Source organism: Prinia subflava, chromosome 2 (assembly GCF_021018805.1).
Source record: "Prinia subflava isolate CZ2003 ecotype Zambia chromosome 2, Cam_Psub_1.2, whole genome shotgun sequence".
Taxonomy (NCBI): Eukaryota; Metazoa; Chordata; class Aves; order Passeriformes; family Cisticolidae; genus Prinia; species Prinia subflava.
The window spans coordinates 34877898-34900036 of NC_086248.1; the positions used below are offsets into that span (position 1 = coordinate 34877898).

The 22139-nt window shown below is 39.9% G+C and overlaps 1 protein-coding gene across 1 annotated transcript in view; it reads right to left on the bottom strand.

The window, feature by feature from the left end:
• Positions 1–22139, bottom strand: part of TBX18 (T-box transcription factor 18) — a 25379-nt gene continuing 3240 nt past the window's right edge. The window contains exons 4-8 of the mRNA XM_063389585.1: positions 19425–19596; positions 11471–11638; positions 10225–10289; positions 6932–7026; positions 1–4406 (exon numbers count right to left, since the gene is read on the bottom strand). Of these exons, the coding sequence (XP_063245655.1) occupies positions 3682–4406; positions 6932–7026; positions 10225–10289; positions 11471–11638; positions 19425–19596 (1225 nt within the window). The 3' untranslated portion in view covers positions 1–3681. The remainder of the gene's footprint in view (positions 4407–6931; positions 7027–10224; positions 10290–11470; positions 11639–19424; positions 19597–22139) is intronic.

Here is a 22139-nt window from a genome sequence, read left to right on the forward strand (position 1 = left end):
AAAAAAAACAAAAAAAAACAAACAAACAAAAAAAAAAAACCTGTTCTCTTATTAAGACCAGAAGCTTTCATTCTCTTTGGAGGCCTGGTATTTATGATCAAGTATTTCATTCCTACTTCTCTTGTCCTAATTCTGGTCATTTGCAACAATGCTGGTGTTAAGTGACTATGAAACCCTAGTCTCTGAAGTAATCAGATTTTCAGGCCCTGTGCCCTATGTCACATGGAATCATTTATTGCAGTACAATAGGAAATAAGGCCACTATGCCTAACAGTATTTCTGGAGGGAGAAATGCTGCTCATTGCTGAGTAACAGTATACCCAGATGATTACTGGTTGTAAATTCTGCCTTCAAAATCAATGGCTTTTTGCATTTAGAACTGGCAGAACCAAAGGGCAAATCACCAAAGAAATACAGAGAGAGAAAAAGTGCAGAGTACCAAGCTCCCGCACAAGAAGCTGGTCACATGGAAGGGCTAACTTCTCAGATGCAGTTGATATAGGGCAGCTGAACTGGTCTTGGCAGCTGGGATGACATGGGCTTTGAGAAGTACCAAAGTTCCACCACTGGCTAAAGACTCTGGCAGGCAGCTCAGTCCTTCTCCCCACATAAAAACACCACAGCTCTGCTTTCAGCTGGTTCTCCTTATACAAAGAATCTATTGGGACAAATCTTTTGCATAGAAATAACAAGAGAGGTTCAACTGCAGGTGGTTAAAGAATTTTGGATGTACTGGAGCTTCTTGTATTAAGTCCCTGAAATTCAGAGCTTACCTTCGAGTCGCTGCCTTTGGTCCTGTTGAAGCTGTAGTGAAAAAAATAGGCCCAAGTCTCTCCGTTTTCCAAATGTAGTAAAAAGTGTTTGAATACACACTTTAATATATTTTCTGTGGCATTTTTGTAAAATACAGATATATAATTATATATATAATGCATATATAGCATTTACTGTATTGATAAAAAGCTAGTCTTTTCACAATGACAAACCAGTATTTACAATATGATTCAAATTTTAAGGAACAAATAAAACAATATTGTGTGGTTATATGATAAGAATAATTCGAGGAAAAATAAGAGACCAGTTCTAAAAAATTCCCAGACGATAAAGTACATAGTCTTGACAGAAGCACTGCCATGAACATCCATCCATGCACAACCCTTTTTTTTTCTCTCTTTATAGGAACACGCATGATTTAGCTCTTCCACATTTCTACCTAGTCACAGCTCTTAAGTTGATATGGCTACTTATGCTTTTTCAAGTACTGATTAATTGTACCATCTTTCCACTTAAGTATTTTTCCAACTGCAAAATTTCAAAGTTTTGGCCAGAGCAGGAATAACTATACACAAGTTACTTCTTAATTTAAACCAATAGAGAGCTATGACAATTTGCACAGCTGAATATTTTCCCATCTTCTATACACCTTAGAACCATTTCACAAACCACGAGCATGAGTTTGAATACTGTTTTTAGCATTGTAGGTGTTTTCTAGGAAGTTTGCCTCAAAGGACACGGCACTGCTGAGACCAGCAACAGAGATGAAGTACATGAATGCTCTTTGTTATCCTCATGTATGAACACCACCCAGCCACTCAACTGTAGCATTCTGTCCACAGTACAGCAAATGTAAAGATGGTCTTCATCTTCAATGTACTTTCACTCTTTCGTCAGAGGAAGAGAAGTGCTATTATCACATTTTTCCTGAAGAAAAAAATCTGATAGAGACTGAGTGAACTTAGGTTTACTCAGAAAGGTCACTTAGAAAGTTTAAGACAGCAAAGAAGCAAGCCCACGTCACCTCAATTGCACCCTGTTCTCTTTCTAACTTTGAATGAGAATTTTATACATATCTCTAACAGAAACAAATACATAACCAATAGAAATAAAGCATTCTTCAAGCACAGGCTTAAAGATTGCTGTTCTGTTCCCAGATAAGAGGAGGTAGTAAGAGGGCTATTTCTGCATGTATTATCTCCATCCCACTGAAGAAATACTTACTAGCTGAAATGAGTCTTTTGTCTTTTTTGAAGTGAGAGTGGGTAAGCCCACTGTTTGACTGAAAAGATAAAGCAACTCTTGAGAAACATGAAAATTTGCCTTGATCAAAAAAATCCAACAAACATAATCTCCTTTAATGCTGACTAAGGAAGCACCTTCAACTACATCTGTACCCACCTTAGAATGCCTCTACATCACCTGCACCATATAAATGAGGATTAGCATACTATTGAAGACGACCTGCTCTCTCGAGCACTAAAATTTGTTTTACAACCTCTGTGGTTCAGCTCTGACGACGGGCAGCTGAGAGGCAGGTTTTGCAGAAGAACTGATACACGCCTGGGCTGTGCAGGTGTAGACAAGGGCAGAAATTTCACCACTGTAAGTGTCTCCCTGTGTCCTTTTCACTCTGGAGAAGTCTGGTCAGGAGCAGAAGGGGATCTACATTCTTACAAGTGCCATTTAGAAACCAGAGGTGGGAATGAAGGAAACCTCTCCAATTCCAGGACAAAACCAGAGCAACAGGAAGGCAGCTATGACGTTCTGCTTCCAGAAATACTTTTGGGCAAACTGGGTCATCTTCCTAATTGATACAGGAGATGTATTTTTGAAATACTGAAGATGAAGGACCTTTTGCCCTTATTAAAAAAAAAAAAACAAAAAAACAAACCAAACAAACAACAAGCAAACACAAATGAAAAAAAAAACCAAACCCAAAACACGTCACACACACAAAACAGATAAAACCAATAATGGAATTTCTCATCCTGCTCACTTTTTTTTTTTCCTAAATCAAACTGCATTTTCCTTTAAAAAAGTAAAAATACAAAAACAAAGATACAATTGAATATCTTACTGTCCAGTAAATGTCTTATAGGCAATATTTATGGACGAAAAAATGCATCAAGCCCTACCTTTGACAAAAATTAAGCACCCCAACATTCATTTCATACAAAGGAATGCTGTTTCTAGTGCTGTTGGTTTGAATTATTCCTATCACCCCAATTTGAATATGCATTATTTGTCTTCAAACATATAATCATAAATCTAGACTAATGCTGAAAAAAGCAAATCCTAGTGAGAATGCTGTGCTGTTGATAAGCTACAACCAGCATATCATGAGAAGGCAAACTAATCCTTCTGTTTACCTTGTAAATAATCTATTAGCTAAACTTCTATTTTAGACTGGATGCTTGACGCTTACCACTAAGAAATCCAAATACCCTTTGTATCCCTTAAAACTGAGAAGAAACTTGTAAAATGCCTTTGGTGCATCAGCTTATTGTATGAATTTTTTTAAAAAAGTCACCAGTACTATAGGAAATGTAAGTGGGCTTTTTTTGTGTTGTTTAATACTCCAAGTGTCACTTCATTCTTTAAAGGGGTTAGAACAGAGGAGGGGGAAAGGGGAGGAAGTCTTACTTAATTTGTTGCATATGTCCCAACGTGTTATATAACTAAGTGTATTATACCAGAAAACTAAAGCGGTCTGCACCACAGCAAACTCTGTGTAACTCAAAATAGGAGAATAATCTGGCCACAAGCAAGTCAAAATTTCAGTGAAACTTCCTCTCATATTATATATATACACACACTTTACAAGCTACATCAAGTGCCCTTTCATATTCCAAAAGAAATACATTGTAGACACCAAACACGTTGTATTTTTACTTAAAGGCTTCATCAAACCATATGTGCAGACACTTGAGAAGATGAGAGTGTCAAGCTTCCTAGGGTCCTAGAGTCAAAGAAATTCTGCTGCCCCCCACTGCTAAGTAAGTGCACTCCTTCCACGGGGGGCAACATCTGCCGATCCGTCATGGTTCCACTTGGCGAGGACCCCAAGAAACTTCCTTGGGAAGAAACAATTTTCTCAGGACTGGCAGCCAGTTTAGGGGATGTGGAGAAGTTATATCCATAGAGCGCACAGGGACTGTGCAGTCTGAACGTGTTATAGGAGCCTTGGTGGGTTTGGTTGGTGGTAAAGGCATTGCTGGATGGGGAAGGCATGATGTACTGGAGCTGTGGAGACATCCCTGAAATCTGCATGGATAAGCCTGTCTGCGGGCAGCTGAAGGCGTCGCCGTCACTGCCGCTCATGGACATGTTCACGGTCGCGCTGCTCGACACGCCGACGTAGGAGGGAGTCCGTGGGGGCGCGAAGGTCTCGCCGCCCTGGCTGGTGAGCCGGTTGTAGGTTTCGGCCAAGGAGGTGCTGTATCTGTTCAGGGCCAAGCCTGAGCGGGCACAAGCTGTGTAGTCAGCTGGAGCAAGGGTACACAGCTGACTGGTGTTGGGACTGAGGTGGAAGGCTGGAGATGTGCACGGGGAACCCGGCAAAAGGTGAGGGTGGGTAGACGGCACTCCGCTGCCAGATCCCTGCAGTAAAGGAGAGGAACCTGCATTTCCTGGAAGAGAATATGGCAGTGTAAGAAGCACATTGGGAAAGGTCCACCTCCCAGGTGAAAGATCAAGACCTTTGTCTTTTATAATAACCCTTGAGATTAAATCCAACTTGAATTAATTAAAAACTTTTACATACATGTGCAGGAGAATGTGTGAATAAACCACATGCATATTTCTAAAGAAACAACCTGACCAAGAAAGAGAACTGAAGTTATGTTTTTATAACCATCACTCAATGTTTAGAGCTCCTGCCCAAAAGGTTAACTGCTTCTTATATGACACGGAAGGAAATTGCATCGCAGTTAAGATGTAGCCACATGAGTACCACATCACAGCAAACCTTCTTCAAAATGATGATTTTTGGCTTATCTGTGCTCATGCTACAGTCCAGGATGTGTTTCAAGCACTCTGTACCTGACTGTCACTGTCAGAGCACCAGCTGAGGAACCAGCTCCTAAGCTCAGAGGCTCTCACAGATAACAGCTTCAGGAAAGTTCCCAGCTTCAGAACAAAACTTCAGAACAAAAAACTTCTGACTTCAAACCAAAAAATTCTGAGAACAACAAAAAAAATTCAGAACAACTTCAGGAAAAGTGTAGGCTGAACACTGCACATAGCTGCTTCATTTCTTGAATGGGTTGGTTTGCAGCAAAATGTTTGCAAGTTGTTCATTTACTGCTATCAGAACTTTTCATATTACAAACACCAGAGCTGAATGCTCCTGAAAACACACTGCTTGCTATAGGTGAAACCTTTTCTCAGGACTGAAAGTTTCCCAGCTGCAAGAAACACTTCCTTTTCTTAAAATATCGTATCTTCCTGAAAACTGAGTGTAGAAAAATTATCTGGGGGCTTTTACAGTCTTTTAGGCAGAAGACACTTAACAAAGAAGACCTGTTTGACAATCACATTAACAATCAAACAGCCTGATGCTACAAAGAGATAAATGCTGTCAGTAAGTTAACAGGTTATCATAATAGGTGAGATAGCAAAAAGAAAAATACATTATGAACAAACACTGCCTGCAGCTGCTTCTCTGTTAACAGGACAGCACAAGCACAAAGCACTATTAGACACTGCCACATTACACAAATCCTGGTATAAGACATATTTTTCTTTTCATCTTCATCAATCTTCACTACCTGAAGATGGGCATTTTCAGCTTTAACAACTAATGGAGTCTTTTGGAAAGTTGCTATGTCCAAAGTATACATGACTAAAGATTTTGCAAGGATCCCAGTTTGCATCCTCAGAATATCAATAGTAACTTCAACTATCTTCTTAACCTCAGGCAACAGCAGAAAAGGAAGTGAGAAGTTCACAGTAGCAGCTCCCCTGCTACTGAGCAATGCTCCTACATAGAAACAGCCTGTCTGTCTCCTAGATGGATTAACTACATCATCAGTTGCCTTTCAGTCTTACACAGTCTGACAAGGTATTTCGGGTCTCATTCTATCTTCTCATTAAAGACCTTTTTGATGAGATCGTCCCTCACCCCCTTGCTACGCCCATACTCTGCCAACACTCATCCAGTGTATCTATGACTTGGCACAAAATCTCCTTTTGGTTGCCCCAAATCGAAGACTGATACTCAAGGTTTCTCAAATGAGTGAACCAAGAAGCTGACAAAAGTGATTTCTCTGAATTTCTCTACGTTCTGCATTTTTGCTCTGAAGATGTTTAACAACTTTGTAAACAATACATTATCAAGAAAGCAGACTGGACATTTGTAAATTTGGTAGCAGAAAATGCAAGAATTGGGAGCAATATGTCTGATTTAGCTGGAAAAAGGCTGAGTTGTTTTCTATGCATATTGGCATACTCTGGAAATAAAAGAACTTAGAAAGGATACAGAGATTCCACTCTGTCCAAATGGGCCATTTAAATATTTTTCTCATTCATGACACTACCTGTTCAATGGGGAAAGTGGAAACAAAGTGGTTTTCAATAAAGAGTGAGGAGCAGGAAAAAGCAAATGAAGAGAAGATCCATTTCTTTAAGCTCTAGGAGGCAGATAAAATTTGTTGGCCCATTTACTGAACAATTTTCAGGTCTTCAAGAATCAAGAAGGGGTTCTAGGAAGAAAACAAATTAAGCTTCCTCCTATTTACTCATTACTTAAGGAAGCATTTCTTCTCTCATTCATTTTTACTTTTTTTTCTTAAAAACACAAGTAATTCTTCCACTGCAGTCTGGATGTGTAAAACAGAGGTCATCTGTAAGTGATCTCCACCTTTTATATCTAGCCAGAGCATAACACTAAGGAATAGCTTACTCAGTCTTTAAATAACTCGCATTCTCCTCCACATGTGATCTGATTTTTCCTTACAATTTAACATTTTACCGCCACGGTGGTTGAGTTAGCATTAGTTTTCTAACTTAGAGTAACTCTGATGGGGGGATGGCTGCACTGTGGTTAGTTGTTTCTGTCTTGCGAGTGACACACTTACCTAGACTTTTGTAAGGGATGATGGGCAAAGCTTCATCTTTCATTTTTGTTTTGAAAGAACACACAGACACTCATTACCTTGTTTGGGTATCCCAGGTATATCTTCAAATGTAAGTGTCCTCAGTGAAGGTCTCCAGAAGGCGTAAGACTCTACCAGAGCTTCCAGTCCCATTCTATTTAGAACGAAAGAATCACAGTGTCATAAAAGAAAGATGTATTTTGCCACACGTCTCTATTGGATACTCTACCTCAGGAACATATAAAAATTAATAACATTTCAGGATTATTTTCAGCTTGATATCACTTTTTAGAAAAGAGCCTTATAACCTATCCATGAGACCACAGAGACCTGCAACCACTGGGCTGACAGCACACAAAGTGTTTTGCAATTCCACAAGCCTGGTTCTCTATTTCAATATTTTGGGCCTTTTGCGAGGGCTGTTTCAGTGGGAAGACTTGGCTAAAATGATTTTAAATGTTCCGCTAGTATGATATTCCTTAAAGAGATCATCCCTCTGGCAGTTAAAGTTTTAACTGCCAGAGGGATGATCTGCTACTTCCTTCTAGAACAAAGGTGATTCCATTAACAACCTCTATTAAAGCAGGATTCCCAGTCATTACTAATGAGCTGGAAAATCACACTTAGAACATGAACAAGGCATGGGTGTACAGCTGTTTTGCTACTAAAATTATGTCTAAAACAACATTGTTTTAATAAGCAAAATGCCTTTAGAAACTAAAGTATTCACTCATTTTCTTGCAACAGTGTCCTGGGAAAACAGAAGTAACTGTGTAGACAATGGTGGCAGACACTATTTAGAAGAATCTCTGTTTCCTGAAGGTAAAGGCCCATTTGTTTTCTGACAATTATTTATGAATAAAGCATCTCAGAGGTATATAAACATGGAAGTATAATTTTGGTGATATTTTTGGCTGCTGAGCCCCAGAGGCCTGTTGAGTGTCAGTATCAAATCACACATTTGTGTCAGTATCAGGCACACATCAAATACAAGTGCTTGCCTTTGAGCAGCAGTACTTTGTAAACTTGAATTGTGCAAATAGCCCAATTTGAAGCAACCAACATGTTCTGATACTACTCCTTCCAGCAGGAACACAAATGTCTGTCAGGAAACATTTATAAAGCATTTATTAGCTGAAGCTGGACTAAAAAGATAGCCTTAATTTTCTGCAGTAATGGTGAATTTTCATTTCTAGTTAAAGTGGAGATAAAAGCCACCTCCTGGAGGAGTAGCCAAGGTGATAATTTATACAAGATGCCTTCGATCAGTTTCCACATTTTATCACCACCCTAATTTGCGTTATCAAATGCCCACGTTTATTTAACAAAAAAGTTATGTTTTTCCCAAAGAATTTAAAGGGAGAAATTTCCTCCTTTCAGGTCCTTTCCTGAGTAAAAGTTTTTATAGGGTCAAACTTAAGGCCCAACTGAAGAGTGAAACTATTCTCAGCACATAAATTCTGTTGCACTTTGCAAATGCATGGGGAATGTTTTCAAAAGGTGAAGCCACTGATTTCTATAAAATAGCCTGTGGGACTGAACGAGAATGACCTAGAAGGGAATACTTTTAATTAAACAGAATTACTGCATGCAGCAGTGCAGAGTAAAATAGCTGCATTAAAGCAATATTGAAAAGTTGGGTATAATTTTACCACTGTACTTTTTAAAACTTGTTGCAGACTAAAATGCCTGAATGATAAACACACCAGCCAGAACACTGAGGATAACAGAACCCTAACATTTAACTTCACTATTTAACAGAGCAGAATAATTATCCACTGAGTATAGCAACAGAAATTTTCCTTGACAATATAAATTCTGAGCTGAATTCCCAAACACACTTCTCCAGTAATGCAGTCTCTAAAAGACTATCTTCTCTTGTTTCATGTAACATTATGCAACAAATTCTAAGTCCACCTAAATTTGCACATTTCAGAGGATTAGGATTTCACACTTCTTGGGAGGTTCCACAGTACTTATTTTATAGTTCTGCAAACAGCAAGCATAGCAGAGACACTGCCTAAGAGAGAGAGAGCTTTCAAACAGGGCACATATGGCAACCCTTTTCTTCCTAAAGTACACACAGCATGTTTTGCTTCTTCAGTCACTGCAGTTACCTGGAAGATACTGTTCACTTAATTTCTAACTAGAAGGCTACAAAAGAGGGCAAAACTCTGTTTATGTCAGTGGCCACTGAATGACGATACTTATTTCTTGCTAGAAGACAAAATCTCAGACATACTGAAAAGATACTTACAGTGAATGCCTGTAAGTCTTTACAACTACCTCATCCCTTCCATAAGTATTAATTTTCCAAAAACTACTCTTATTTGCTGTCCAGTTTTAGGTTCTATGTAACTGAAGTGTAAGCACACAACAGGCCTTAATGCTTAAGCTTCTGCTAACTGAGAAGCTCAATAAAGCAACTATCAAAAAGAAACTCGCTGATCATTCCTACCAGCAGAGTCTGTTCCCTTCTCTGCAAGACCTGCTTATAAATATAGCAGCTGCAGACACCAAACACAATGTGGTCACTGGACCTGATGTATACTATACACCACAATGAAATACTGCTTTTTTTTTTTAGCTGAAATGGTTTAACATACAATTCAAAACAGGCTTAAATACCTTTCATTAAATAGCTGTTGGATAAAATACCTCATAAGCACTAGCAGCCCAGACCATGCCCAAATCTCCACTTTGCACTACTCAGATTTCCCACTGCTATTTTGAAAGATTCACAGATCAAGAGAGAATAAGCAATTAATTCCAGAAGAGCTGGAAGCCAGTCTCATATCATGGTCTTGTGTAGCCTGCCAGAAAAGACACTCACTTAGGAAGCGGATTTAAAACTCCTTAGACTAAGCAGACACTTGAACACAGCTCTCCCACCTTCTAGGCAAGTGTTACTGCACAAACCAGTTTCTCCCACTTCACAAGGAAACATGCTGTTCATCCATGCTATATGCCACTTACATGCAAGAGAACCTGGCTTATAGTTTGACAGTGGTATCTGCAATTTGTGTCTCCAGCCAGGAGAGAGAGGAGATTTCAAGCACAGCCTGAAATCATGGATCTGAGTATACATGAAGTTCATTTACATGGAGTGTCACTGCTTCCACTGAAAGGAAACCTGAGTACAAGTCCAGCCGAGTGCCAGCCTGTTGACCTAAATGGTCAGAGGTGTAGCAACGGGAGCTCACCGTGGGGAACACTACTGGGAGTCTGAGTGGTCCGTCAAGGAGTCTGAGCTCTCAGATTAGTTTGTCTGTAAGTGCAAGGGTTCACCTTGAACAGCCTTCACAGTCTGATTCTGTCAGCAGGAACAAGCCCAGCTCCCCCCAACACCCACCTGTTACGGCCCGAATCTCTAAAGCCCTTGGCGAATGGGTTCCTATCAATCTTCAGACGAGTTATCTGTGAACATGATTAAGAGAAATCATTACCTGTAAACTCAGACAAGTAGCATAGAAAACAACTCTCCTGACAGAAAAAGGCTGACAGCAGAAACATCTTCGTATTTGCATAATTTAAGATGGTTGTCTTGAAATATAGCAAAATAAGGGACAATCTTCTGATCATTTTTTTTGCAGATCCCTCAAGAAGCTAATAGGTATTTAAAGCTGACAAATGGCAGTTGGAATTGCTGAGAAAAAACTTCAAGCAAATGTCATTCTTCACCTAAGTGAGTACACAGTCTAACTGCAATACAACTTAAATTTTATTTCTGAACTGGTCAAGAGGGAAATGTGAAAAAAGTGATTATCTCTAGGTTATTATACTCCATTTAAAAAAACCCAAACCAACCAAAAAACCCAGCAAAATACACCACACCCCAAATAACTGTAATTTCTTTTAATAAATGGGAAAGTCACCAAATATTTATATTTCAGTATTTACATGGCTCTCCTGCTCTTCTCTTTGTAAAGTTATCAATGCACATGTAATTTCAAAAAAATACAGCTGCAATAAATTATATGAAATTAATAAAATGCCACAACACTAACTATAGTGTCATTATGTATGCTAATATTTAAATGAAAGGTAGAAAGAGCCGAGTGATACAACCTGCAGTTTACTTTTGACTTTGAATCCATGTGGACCCAGACAAATTGCCCTTAATAATTTAAGCTGAATGCAGTTAATAAAAACAACTGCAACTTTCTTCAGAACTCAGCTTCTCTGTTAAAGCCCTGGGAGTATTAAAAGCATTGGAGTCAGGAACAAAAGTGCTTTAAAAATTCTCTCCAGACATGTACCTGCATTTAAAGGTACAGAAACACCTTTAAAAATCAGACTGCTCTTTGCCTTGTTCTGCAATGCTGTATTTATAATCAAGATATCATTAAGCACACTAATTAGACTGTGATCTCCACAATAAAAATGATTTTTTACATGCAGCATCTCTGAAGGATCAGCTATAGCCTCTAGACACTACAGCAATACTAATAGTGAAAGCTACTTGTAGTAAAAAAAAGAGTTTAGATAATTCTATTTTAATAAGTGACATAATGAAAGTATCTGCTTTTCTCCTTTCTCTTACATCTCCAGTCTGCTCTGAAAAGCCTGGAAAGTGCTAAGCAGAAAGCTCAAATTACCTGTTGATTTTGGTATGCTGTGACGGTAGTGAAAACTGTCTCTGGAAAGGAGAAGGCTTTCACCCCTTCTCCAGAAGGAATGGGCTTGACAGGGGACAGATCATCGCCACAGTCTTTTCGGATGACGTGCACACGAGGCTGGTATTTATGCATAGAGTGAAGGATAATCTACGCAGTCATGAAAGAAAAAAGATAACATGTATTAGAAGGGACACCCTGCTGTTTCAGGACTAATAACTTTTTGGAACTGATTATGGTATGTGTTTACCGTGCCACTTACTGGAAATCAAATGTTTTCTTTAGCCTCTGAAGGTTCTTGTTACAGTAGTCTAATCCCTGTACATTTATGTTATTGCCAACCCTAAGCATTTAAAAATTAGGACTCAGGAGCTCCAAATTCAGAGATTGGCTCAACTGAAACTGGCTCAAAAAAAGGAAAAAAAGAGAAAAAAGAAATAGGGAAATCAGAAAGTCAGGTGCCACCAGAATTATGGAAGTTTTGTCACTTTTTTTCCACTGAAGTCTGGATTTAACCTAACAGGATTAACAGCTGCAGAAATTTGCCTTTTGTTTTTGGAAGCTTCAGGATATAGTATTGGAAACATTTTTTCCTTATATCCCAAAGGCTGGAAACAAATCTTGGTTGGAACACAAGCTGAGACTCTCACACTCTGAAGAAGCATAAACTTAAGAGTAAAATTATAACAAAATCCAAAACTCTAAAGTCTTTATAACAATACATTTATAAAACAGACAATGAATTTCAATTTAAAAACCCTTCCCTGCATACAAAAATGCAATCAAAAATAAAACATAAAAGAGAAATGATGAACTCATACTGCATAAAATTAAACACACAAATGCCTCTTGGTATTGCACCCCAATTTTAAAGGAGATTTAAAATACAGAAATTTTCCTCTATTTGACTCCACTTCAGCTAACCACTATTAAAATAGAAAATTTCAAGAAAAAAAAAATGAAGCTCAACTATTATTGTTGGAAACCTTAAGAAATTAGTAACTTGATAAATAAATAGGCCTATGGCTGTTGGCTTCTAGAACCACTAATCAACATTCTGGGGAAGCTTTTTAATTTCCTGCTCCTTGAGTAGGCTCAGAATGTGCGTGTGCTCAAGCACTCAACAGAGCCCCTATGTCAGACACCATGGAAGTTCATTCACCCAAATTATATAGAGGACAGTGCATTCATTTGGATAAACTAGAGTTTGGCTGGTTTAATACACTTGGTCCTGGCCAGATTACATGACCCTGTTTTGGTAAGGCAAGTTTCTGGATAATCAGGGGTTTTATTGGCCTTTTAGTAAGATTTTGACCATGACATCACAGGCTCCAATTAATTTGCTCAGGGAGTGCCCTATGGATGTTCTCATATAAAGTCTTTTTCAAGTTTCTGAAATCTTGAGCAGAGAAAGATTTTTTATTTTGCGGAATTCTCTTTTACAACACTCCTTTCAGTTCTCCAGTGGCAAAGATCTACGAAATGAAAAGGCAGAGAGGACAGCACATTCCTCAATCTATTTTCCTGTGAACACCCAGAGGTACCAAGGGAGACATTGGTGCAAGAGAAAAAGAAATTATCAAGGAAAGATGTTGCGCAGTTCAAATCCACTGCTATTCTGCGCCTTGCCATTTGTCTGGGTGCCACTGAGCATGCCACGTTCTCTCCCACATGTATTACTTGACCTCATCAGCTCTGTGGTGCAAACCACTGCTGGCCCACACACCAGTGATAACCCTGGCAGCTACAAAGAGCTCTGCTCACACATCAGAACAAGTGAAATCAAAGCAGCATGGAGATGAACACCTCCCACTGCTTATCTGGGTGGCTGTTACAATTAAACTGATCCATGTCATCTCCTAAGACCAACCTGTCTCGCCTCTGTCCTGTACTGAACTTTCCTGTGCTGACACACTGTTTTGGTAATTAGCAATCCATAACAATAATTTCTTTTTCTAGATTTTGTACCATGTGTTCTGACAATGGGATCTTTGTTACTGATCTGAAGGAGTCTAAACTCTAAATAATGCATAACTGCAAAGCCCTTGTGTCGTGGTTTGAAGGGAAGTGAGTTTTTTTGGAAGTAGTGGTCAAACCAATCAGTCCTTAGGTCTGAGTATTGGCACCTTTGTTGGCCACTAAGAGGTTGGACACGCCTCTGAGGACACGAGGGGTTAAAAGCCGGATTTCCCAGCAGGACTCCCTCTTTCCTGCTCTGCTTTCGGAGAGGGAGCGTCTTCTCCTCTCCCCTGCCCAGGCCTGGCTAGGCCGGGTGGGGGAGGGGAGCAAGGTGGGCCTGGCTGAGCAAGGTGGGCCTCGGGGTGGGGAACAGAGGGAGCTGGAGTGGAGCTGGTCCAGCTTCCATCTAGAATGGAGGGGTGGAGGGAGAACTTTGGAGGTGCCTTCCGTCCCCCTCCCTGTCCCATCCCGTTCCCCCCCCTTTCCCCCCCCCGGTCCCGTCTCTCTCCTCCCCCCAGAGAGAGAAGGTGCCGAGTTGGAGCTGCTTGTGAGAACTGCAGTGTCTGCGATCGCCTGTGCCTGACCTTGGTGGTGGGAGATAAAAGCTTTTAACTCTTTCTAAGGCAGAAGAGAGTTATCCCTGGACGCTGAATTCTCATAGTTGGTGGTTTTTAGAAGAGAGAGGACAGCCTGGGACCGAGAGGGTAATGTGAGATGAAAAGAAGCCCCTTCGATTGCCGGAATGAAGAGGAGTGGCCTATTGGGCCGGACTTTTCCCGCATAATGATAGCCATAGACGGACCCTGGACCCTCCTGACTATAAATAAGACTGTGTGTGGGTGGATGTTTTTGGCTCAAACCCAGAGACGTTCTGGCCTGCTTCTTGGAGCCCCCGGCCCCAGGGGTAAATGGGGGGGACCTGAGTCCCAAAATGAGAAGATGGCTGGTTTTTGGTACTTGGCCAAAACATCCTTAAAAAGAGCCCTGTTGCAGTTCAGGTCCATGGACGGCAGTGAGAGTGCTGGACATGGAAAGGAGGGTGTCACCCTGGCAGACTCTTCTAGGCAGTGCCATGGGTGACGTGGGAACACGGGATGGTGGACCTGTGTTTCCTGTGGGGGGGGGTCTGTGGTGCGAGAGAGACTCCTCTCGTCCTGGACGGAATGTGGATTGTCTGAATTTTAAAGGATGATGATTTGGATTAGGAACCCAGGGTTGTTGAGGGATTAAGCAAGTAGATGAAGGTAATGTGCTGGAGTCAACTGAGTGAGCATGTATGGAATGGAAATTGGGGGGAGGAGAAGCAGTGTTTTTGGGAGGTTTTCTCTTCTGCTTTTGGGTGGCTGGGTTTTTCTTTCCTTTTCTATTGTCCATTGTTATGTAGTATAATAAATTGTCTGTCTGTTTCAAGTATTAGGCCTGCTCTGCTCTGTTCTTGACCACATCTCACAGTAGTTCATTAGGTAAAATATACCCTCATGGGCGCATTGGCATTTTGTCTAATGTCAACCCATGACACCTTGTAAATTAAAGAACAACATATGAAGACAGGACATAAAAGGAGAGGGAAATGCAACATCCACTCCAAAAACAGTATAGCTCTATTATTCTAAGCATCACCTAAAGCTACTGTGAAGAAAAAGCTAAGGAAGAAAAGGAGATTCCGGCTTTTCATTTCACAGTGCTTGCACATTTAAAAGCACCAATGGGATCTCACAGTTAATCTGCAGAAACAGCAACTTTCCCTTCATGCCCTTAAAATCCAACACCAAAAAGCCCCAATCAGAAGTCCCACTGTGTTCCCAAATACGAACTGGCATTACCTTCAACTCGCAGCTGAAGAGCCTGCCTCTCACTACAAAGTCCTCACACAACAAGATCAAAACACTTCATGTGGGAATAAACCTCTCTCACAAAAAGTAAAATTATACCTAATTTTACTACAGGAGCTGTCAAGAAATCCTGATCAGACGGAAGACACTGCAGCAGGGGGCCCACAGGTAGGGGTCAGAGCAAAGGCCACCAGAGCACATGCAGCCACACAAAGCGGGGATTACCTTTGCAATGGCTTTTGAGAGCTGCTGCCATGATGAGGCCTCAGAGCTGACCCTGAGCATGAGCACCACCCTGGCACAACCATCTCAACCAGAACAAATGAGAGCCAGATACTCCTTCACAGAGGAGACGCCAATCCTCCAGCAACTTGGTGGTGCCAATACCACACAGTTACCTCCCCACTGCAAACACAGTCCTTGCTGCTGTTTTTGCCAAAAAGCCTCTTTTATGCTCCCTCCAAAGCACAAGCATGCAGGCTTTCTGCAGTTAGGGAAGCGTGTGGGGCTCAGGAGCATGGATTCCCTCTGTACTAAGACAAAAACTGCAAGTGCAAAGGCTGATGTTTCACAGCTTTTCATTGTGACAAGAACATATAACTGCCCATTGACTGTGAGCAGAGCTTGCTACTTGGAGCCAAGCCTGGGCAGAGTTACAGCCCGCCTCTGCTTCCAGCCTCGCCCCACTTTTAAATGGGGAAAAAAACCCACCCCAACCACCAAGGAACAATTAACACACTAACAGCCTCATTTTCACTAAAAGTTAAAAGATGTTCCTCTGCATCAAAAAATACTCAGTTGAAAAGCATGGAAAATAGCATAAAAAATATTGACTTTTTCCCCTTCACTGAAATGCAGTTTAAAAACTGTATTGAAATAGAAATATTAGCCAGCTCTAACCAGCCGGAGGGAGAGACTGCTTTTACAATGCAGCACTCACTCCACAGATGAGAGAGGGATGAGAGGCATTAACAAACAGCATCCAGACCATGCACTTCTCAGTGACAACTGCAAAATCCAGGTTTACATTTCCTTAGACTCACAACTTAGATGAAACACACAAAAGCCACAGTGAGTGCCTTCATGACTCTATAAGAATGAAGTATTTCCAAAGCAGGGAATTCACCCTTTTGAGATCAGAAAAACGCAAGGAAAACATGTCCGTACAAATTTTTGCTTCATCTCTGCAGACTGCAAGTGGAACCCATGTATCAGAGGGTGCCCTATGTGCAGATATGTACTTCAAAATCTCTGAGCTGAGCAGCACTATAAAATTGCATAGCCACAAACTCCCACTTGAAATGCTGATGAAAATAGCAGCAGGCAGCATGGAATCTGGAAAGTGCTTGAGCAGTGAGTCTCTTAGAGATGGCTGATCTTTCACAGAATGCTAATCCCAGGGCAACAAGATGCAAGGGGAATGAACCGCCACCAGCTACTACCACAACATAGATACTGCACAGGAATTCTTCTACCTTAGTGCCTATTTGCAAATAATGTCTCTATTCTCATGGACATAGGTGACTTCTCTCAGAGATTCTGAGAGTTAATGCTCTAGAGCAGGTAAAAGGGCTCTAGATTGATATCACGCAAGCTCCATACCGCAACGTCTGCAAGATCAAAACCTACCCCCTGGGATTTTAACACAAAATCTCTGCAAAACCTTACACCTTCGACGAGCACAGGAAACATAAAAGAACAATTTCTATATGGATTAAATTGCCAGAACCAAAAAGCAGGGAAAGCATTCCCAAACAACAACAGTTAAAGCCCAACACTGTTTGGTGGAAACCCCACCAAAGCTTCTCTGAACAATTGTGCCTACACATGAGAGGAAAAACCCATTTTCTAATAATCTAAAGTATACCCCATGTCCCATACAGAGGTGGGAGAGTCAAAATTTCTGATATAAGAACAAATATTGGAGGGACACTACAGCCTTGACTCCTAGCTCTTCTAATTCGCCATCTGTCCCCTGGTACCCTCCTGAGAAAAATGGTTTCTTCCTGCTTATGAGAAACAATTGGGTTTTTATATTCATCACAAAATATGATTATTCGTTTTCCATTATTGCTAGAGGCATTCAGAGGCTACACAGCTTTTTCAATACAGCATTCCACACTACCATAGCTTTAAAAGAAAAAATGTACCCATTGGAAGAGACACTTTTCTGCTTTCTGCTTTTGCCTTTTCTGGTAATTATGAATGACATGTTTGCAATTTCCCAGATTTGAGAAATATGAAATTATTTTACAGTCATCCTTCTTTTGTCCTTTTATTTTAATACTTAAATTGCCATTTTGGGGAGGAGGGGCACTGCCATAGCTCTGAATCAGTTCAATGTGTCTCAAATCACTGTACTTGAGCTTTGCTTCACTCGTTTCCAAGCCGAAACACTTAACTAAAGACCAGAAAATGTATATTCCCTCATATTACAAATAACGGCGTGCTGTGTATACTACACAGGTTTCAGTTCAGAATAAAAACAAAGCTAAAATCTGGGACGGAAAAATACAGCAACACAATTCTCTGCATAGCTGAGATTTTATCACAGGGCAGTCTGCAACTGCAAGTGTACAGGTGGACCGCAGTACCCACAGATCGTCCCTCTGCACCCACCGAGTGCACAAACCAGCTGGCTGCTGGAAAAGCAACATTTTATCCATTTGCATCTGCTTCGCTTTCAGAGCCCTTACAACAGACTCAGGATTCTGGGAAAACAGCTCCCACTTGAGAGGAGTCACAATTACACTGGGGAAACTAAGGGAACTTCATGTGCTAACCTTAACTCAAATGGACACTGCCAAATAAGACTCCATTACTGTAACTCTGGAAAGAAGCAATATAAAATCTCTTTTTTACTATCCTAAGAAAAGCACTGCTAACTTAAGAGATATGAATATTCCCACATTTTTTTTAAGGAAGAACAAAATAAAATTATGAGAATTATTGCACAAACTGAAGTATTTTTATCCTTGTTATCGCATTTGCTAGGTCAGCCACGCTCCTGTACTCCTGCCTCTGTTAATCTCATTTGCAAACACAAATAAGGGCAGAAAATCTCAGACTATGTATTAGCAAAATACCTGGCTCAATGTCACAGAGTTACAACTGTACTGAAAGATGAGTGCGGTATCTTTGCACTCTGTGCCAGGTATATTTTCTTTCACTCTTTTCCATGAAGGAGAAAGTGTCCTGGTTAATAAATCGGGTTACACTAAGGACAGTGAAATCCACATCCTGTCTAAAAACTTTTCCCTAGCATCTTAAAGCTCTACCACTTGGAACTTGATGCTCCTTCTGAAAGGATGCCAATATTTGCCATTTATTACAGGGGTTTGTAAAATCAAAGGCTTCATCCCGACTCAAAACAATCCTCATTTTTTAATTATTTCTTAAGGTGTCAAGTAAAACTATTTTAGGGATTGCAGGAATGATACTGGCTTACATCTGTCATGTTTCAACAGTTTCAAAGAGAAAAGGAAATATTAACGTAACACATTTTGTCACATTAGATAATGTCATAACTAAACAATTTAGAACTTGCAAACAGAACACTCATACTGCATACGTCTTCGCCAGCTTTTTCAGAAGTAATGAGCCTCAGCTGTGAAAGGGTCTTGCTTCATAAGGTATGTAATAAATCATCATCGGAGCAAACCCAGCTCCCATGTTGTTCGTTTTTGACTGCAATTATTAACACCTCATGGGATTTCGCACAAACGTTTAGGTTAAGAAAATACTTAGTTGTATTTTTATCCACGTGAAGTTATTACACACTAATAATATTTCTCCTAGCCACTTGTGAATTTAAGCATCCTCTCCGATCGCAGCAGAAGTTGCGAGTAACACGCTCGGTGGGAAATACCGAGAGCAATTCTGCCCCTCTGTATTAGGCAATTTAGCCTTGTAAAGTCTTACTTTGCAGAAGGAGCTCTCTATTTGAGGGAGGAGTAAAACAGCAGGCTCTAATAAGTGGTTAATTATCGGAGCAGAAAGTAAGCTGATTTTAGATTTGGACAGTCACGTTCCAAAACAACTCTGAAAAGTCAAGCCTATTTCTGGCACACCAAAGCTGTACATGAGGGCGTCTCAGGGCTGAGCAATGTGCCTACACATAAGGCCACCAAAGAGCAAGTACTCACATGCCCTTGATCATCCAGCTCGTTATTGGTAAGCTTCAGTTTGTCAAAGCTGATCACTTGTCTCATCCATGTCTCCCCCGAGGCGGGCGAATCAGGGTGAATATAAACACGAGGCGGCACCGGGGAGTCAGCATTACCAGCCACCATCCACTTGGAACTATGGTAAACATACCTGTAAAAAGAAAACAAATACCTCTAACCACAACCACAAAATTTATTAGACCCATTCAGCATTAATAAATTAGGGCCCATGCATACAGCAAAAACCCATCAACTAACAAAACATGAAAGGACTCAATTTTACATAAATAAAAAGAATTGTTTGTTTGTTTGTTTCAAAACTGGCACCTGCAAAAATAAGGTTACAATCCATGCTCTGATCTGACCTTACTGTTCCTAAAATCAGTCACAGTCTCAACGCTAGGTTTCAAAATGAGCTTTAAGCTGGTATCAGCTCATTGATTGCTATGCTCTGCTCTGAAAAGGCATTAGCAAAGAGGGAAGAATCTGGTTCTTCTTTTATCAAAGTGAGTAGTAAGTCCATATTTGGAAGTTTTATCATATTGAGTCTAATACAGGACTCTATAAATAAAGCTATTGAAGAGAAAGAACATTATGATTGGGAAAAATAATGAAAGTATGTGAAACTATGCTCTTGGCATTTTTGTAGATCATATTAATAGTCTTGAATAGTATTGCAAAAAGGTTAAAAAATGAAAACACAGAGTCTGTATTTCATTTGATAGGCAAATGCTGACGAGGTGATTTTATATCAAAAATTGTGCCTGCTTTGGCTGAAAACCTATTTTGAAGGCAGACACTTCAGAAAGCAGTTTAAAAAGCATTAACTGAGAGTTGATTTTTCAAGTACAGTTAAACTCCAGTAATTCAGCTGTGTTTTTAAATGAAAGCAAGAAAGACTTTATCAAATCGTATCTTTGCAGAATTCAGTTCCTTATCAAAAAAAGACAAGCAACACAGTTAGAACAGAAAGCAAAATGATCCAATGCAGGTATCACTCCATACAACTCAGATCAAGCTACATAGCTAAGATCCAGAATGGTGGTGAAATTCTCTCCTGGAGAGAAATTTGCCACCCCAGATCACTGTTGTAACATTTTTCATTTATTTCATATTTCTTAGTTTATACTAAAGAGATTCCTTCCCTAAAAAAGTAAATACAGTTATAAATATACATAAACACAAATTTTGTGATAAATACACATTTTAAGGTACAGCTTAAGCTTCCAAATATTTAAAAGGTCAAATTTTGCTAGAAATCCAGACATAGATATAGTCTTCTTAATTTCCATTTGTTTTGCTATCTGCTCTGTCAGCTAAAGGTTAGGCTCCATGTGACTGCTATCACATCTATGAAATTTAAAGATCTGCAAGACTGTATGAAGCCTCACAAACAACCTCAAGTAAATCATGTAAAACATTAATTTAGTGGAAAGCTTAAAGGCATGGTTAATAATACATGAATACAAAAAAAAATCACGTTTGTCAACTAAGAAGATACTGCCCTTCATACAATACTTGTTAAATTACTTCAGTTTTCTAGGCACTGTGAAGACAGTGCAGATCAGTGTGACTATAATTATTTAAATGCAAGGAGGTTTAAACAATCCATACTCAGTATAAATGCTTTTATTTTTTAGTATTAACATCTTAATTAATTTAGAATTATTACCTTGCTTTTTCTATGAATTTATGAATTGTTCAGACCTTCTAGGAATTATATGTTTAGATTGTTAAGTAAATGCACACATGCAACACAAAGCAAAAAAAAAAAAAAAAAAAAAAAAAAAGCTTCCATTGGAACTGCACTACACTGGTACAAGGAAAAAGAACCATTTTTTTCCTCTATGGTAGACACAAGAAAGACTCCCCTGACTGTATATGCTGGGCATCGTCAGCACTGGTATCTGATGCCCCTGGCTGAAAAACTCAAAATCTAAAATGGTCCTAAGAAAGGTCTTATACACCACACAAGAAAATGACAAAATAGCAGTCAATGAGGTAAGTATGGGGAAAACACTGGGCAGCATTTGCTTAGGAAACAAGGCAGCATTCCTGCAGAACCAACCGTTTACTCTTGGTCTGAAATAGTCCTACTTGTAGAATTAAATCTGCAGCGGTTCTCCCTGCATTATACTAAGTATAGGTTAAAACAATCAAACCTGCAATTGGTAAAGACCTGATCCTGTCGCCTCTGAACTGCTCTGGTCAGGCTTCTTCCCTGGCTACTTTGGAGCATGGGATTGCATCCGAAAAACAAGACCTTGGAATCGACTTCAACTCACACCAGGAACTGCTGCTGGCCCAAGCCTGCAAACATTTCTACAGGACCAGTGCCTTCTGCAGAGCCCGACCAGCTCCCTCAAAACACAACTACCCTCGAAACAGTGAGAGTTTGAGCACAAAATTTCTACTCCTGAATGTTCAAAGAACAACCTCTTTTGTTCCTCTCATCATTTTTCCCGACAATAATGCCATTAATTCTTTAAGTATCAGTAATTAGAAACATTACCCTTTTTGAGTCTAAGACACCAAATACCTCAATGCTAAACAGTTTTTAAATTAAATTATATAAGCAATTTGAAGCATGACTTATAAATAAGATAGCTTATAAGTATTTAAAACAGAGATGCATGCTATTAATGTTATTGATTAATCTTAATACCATTTGCCACTAAAAAAATGCACATTTTC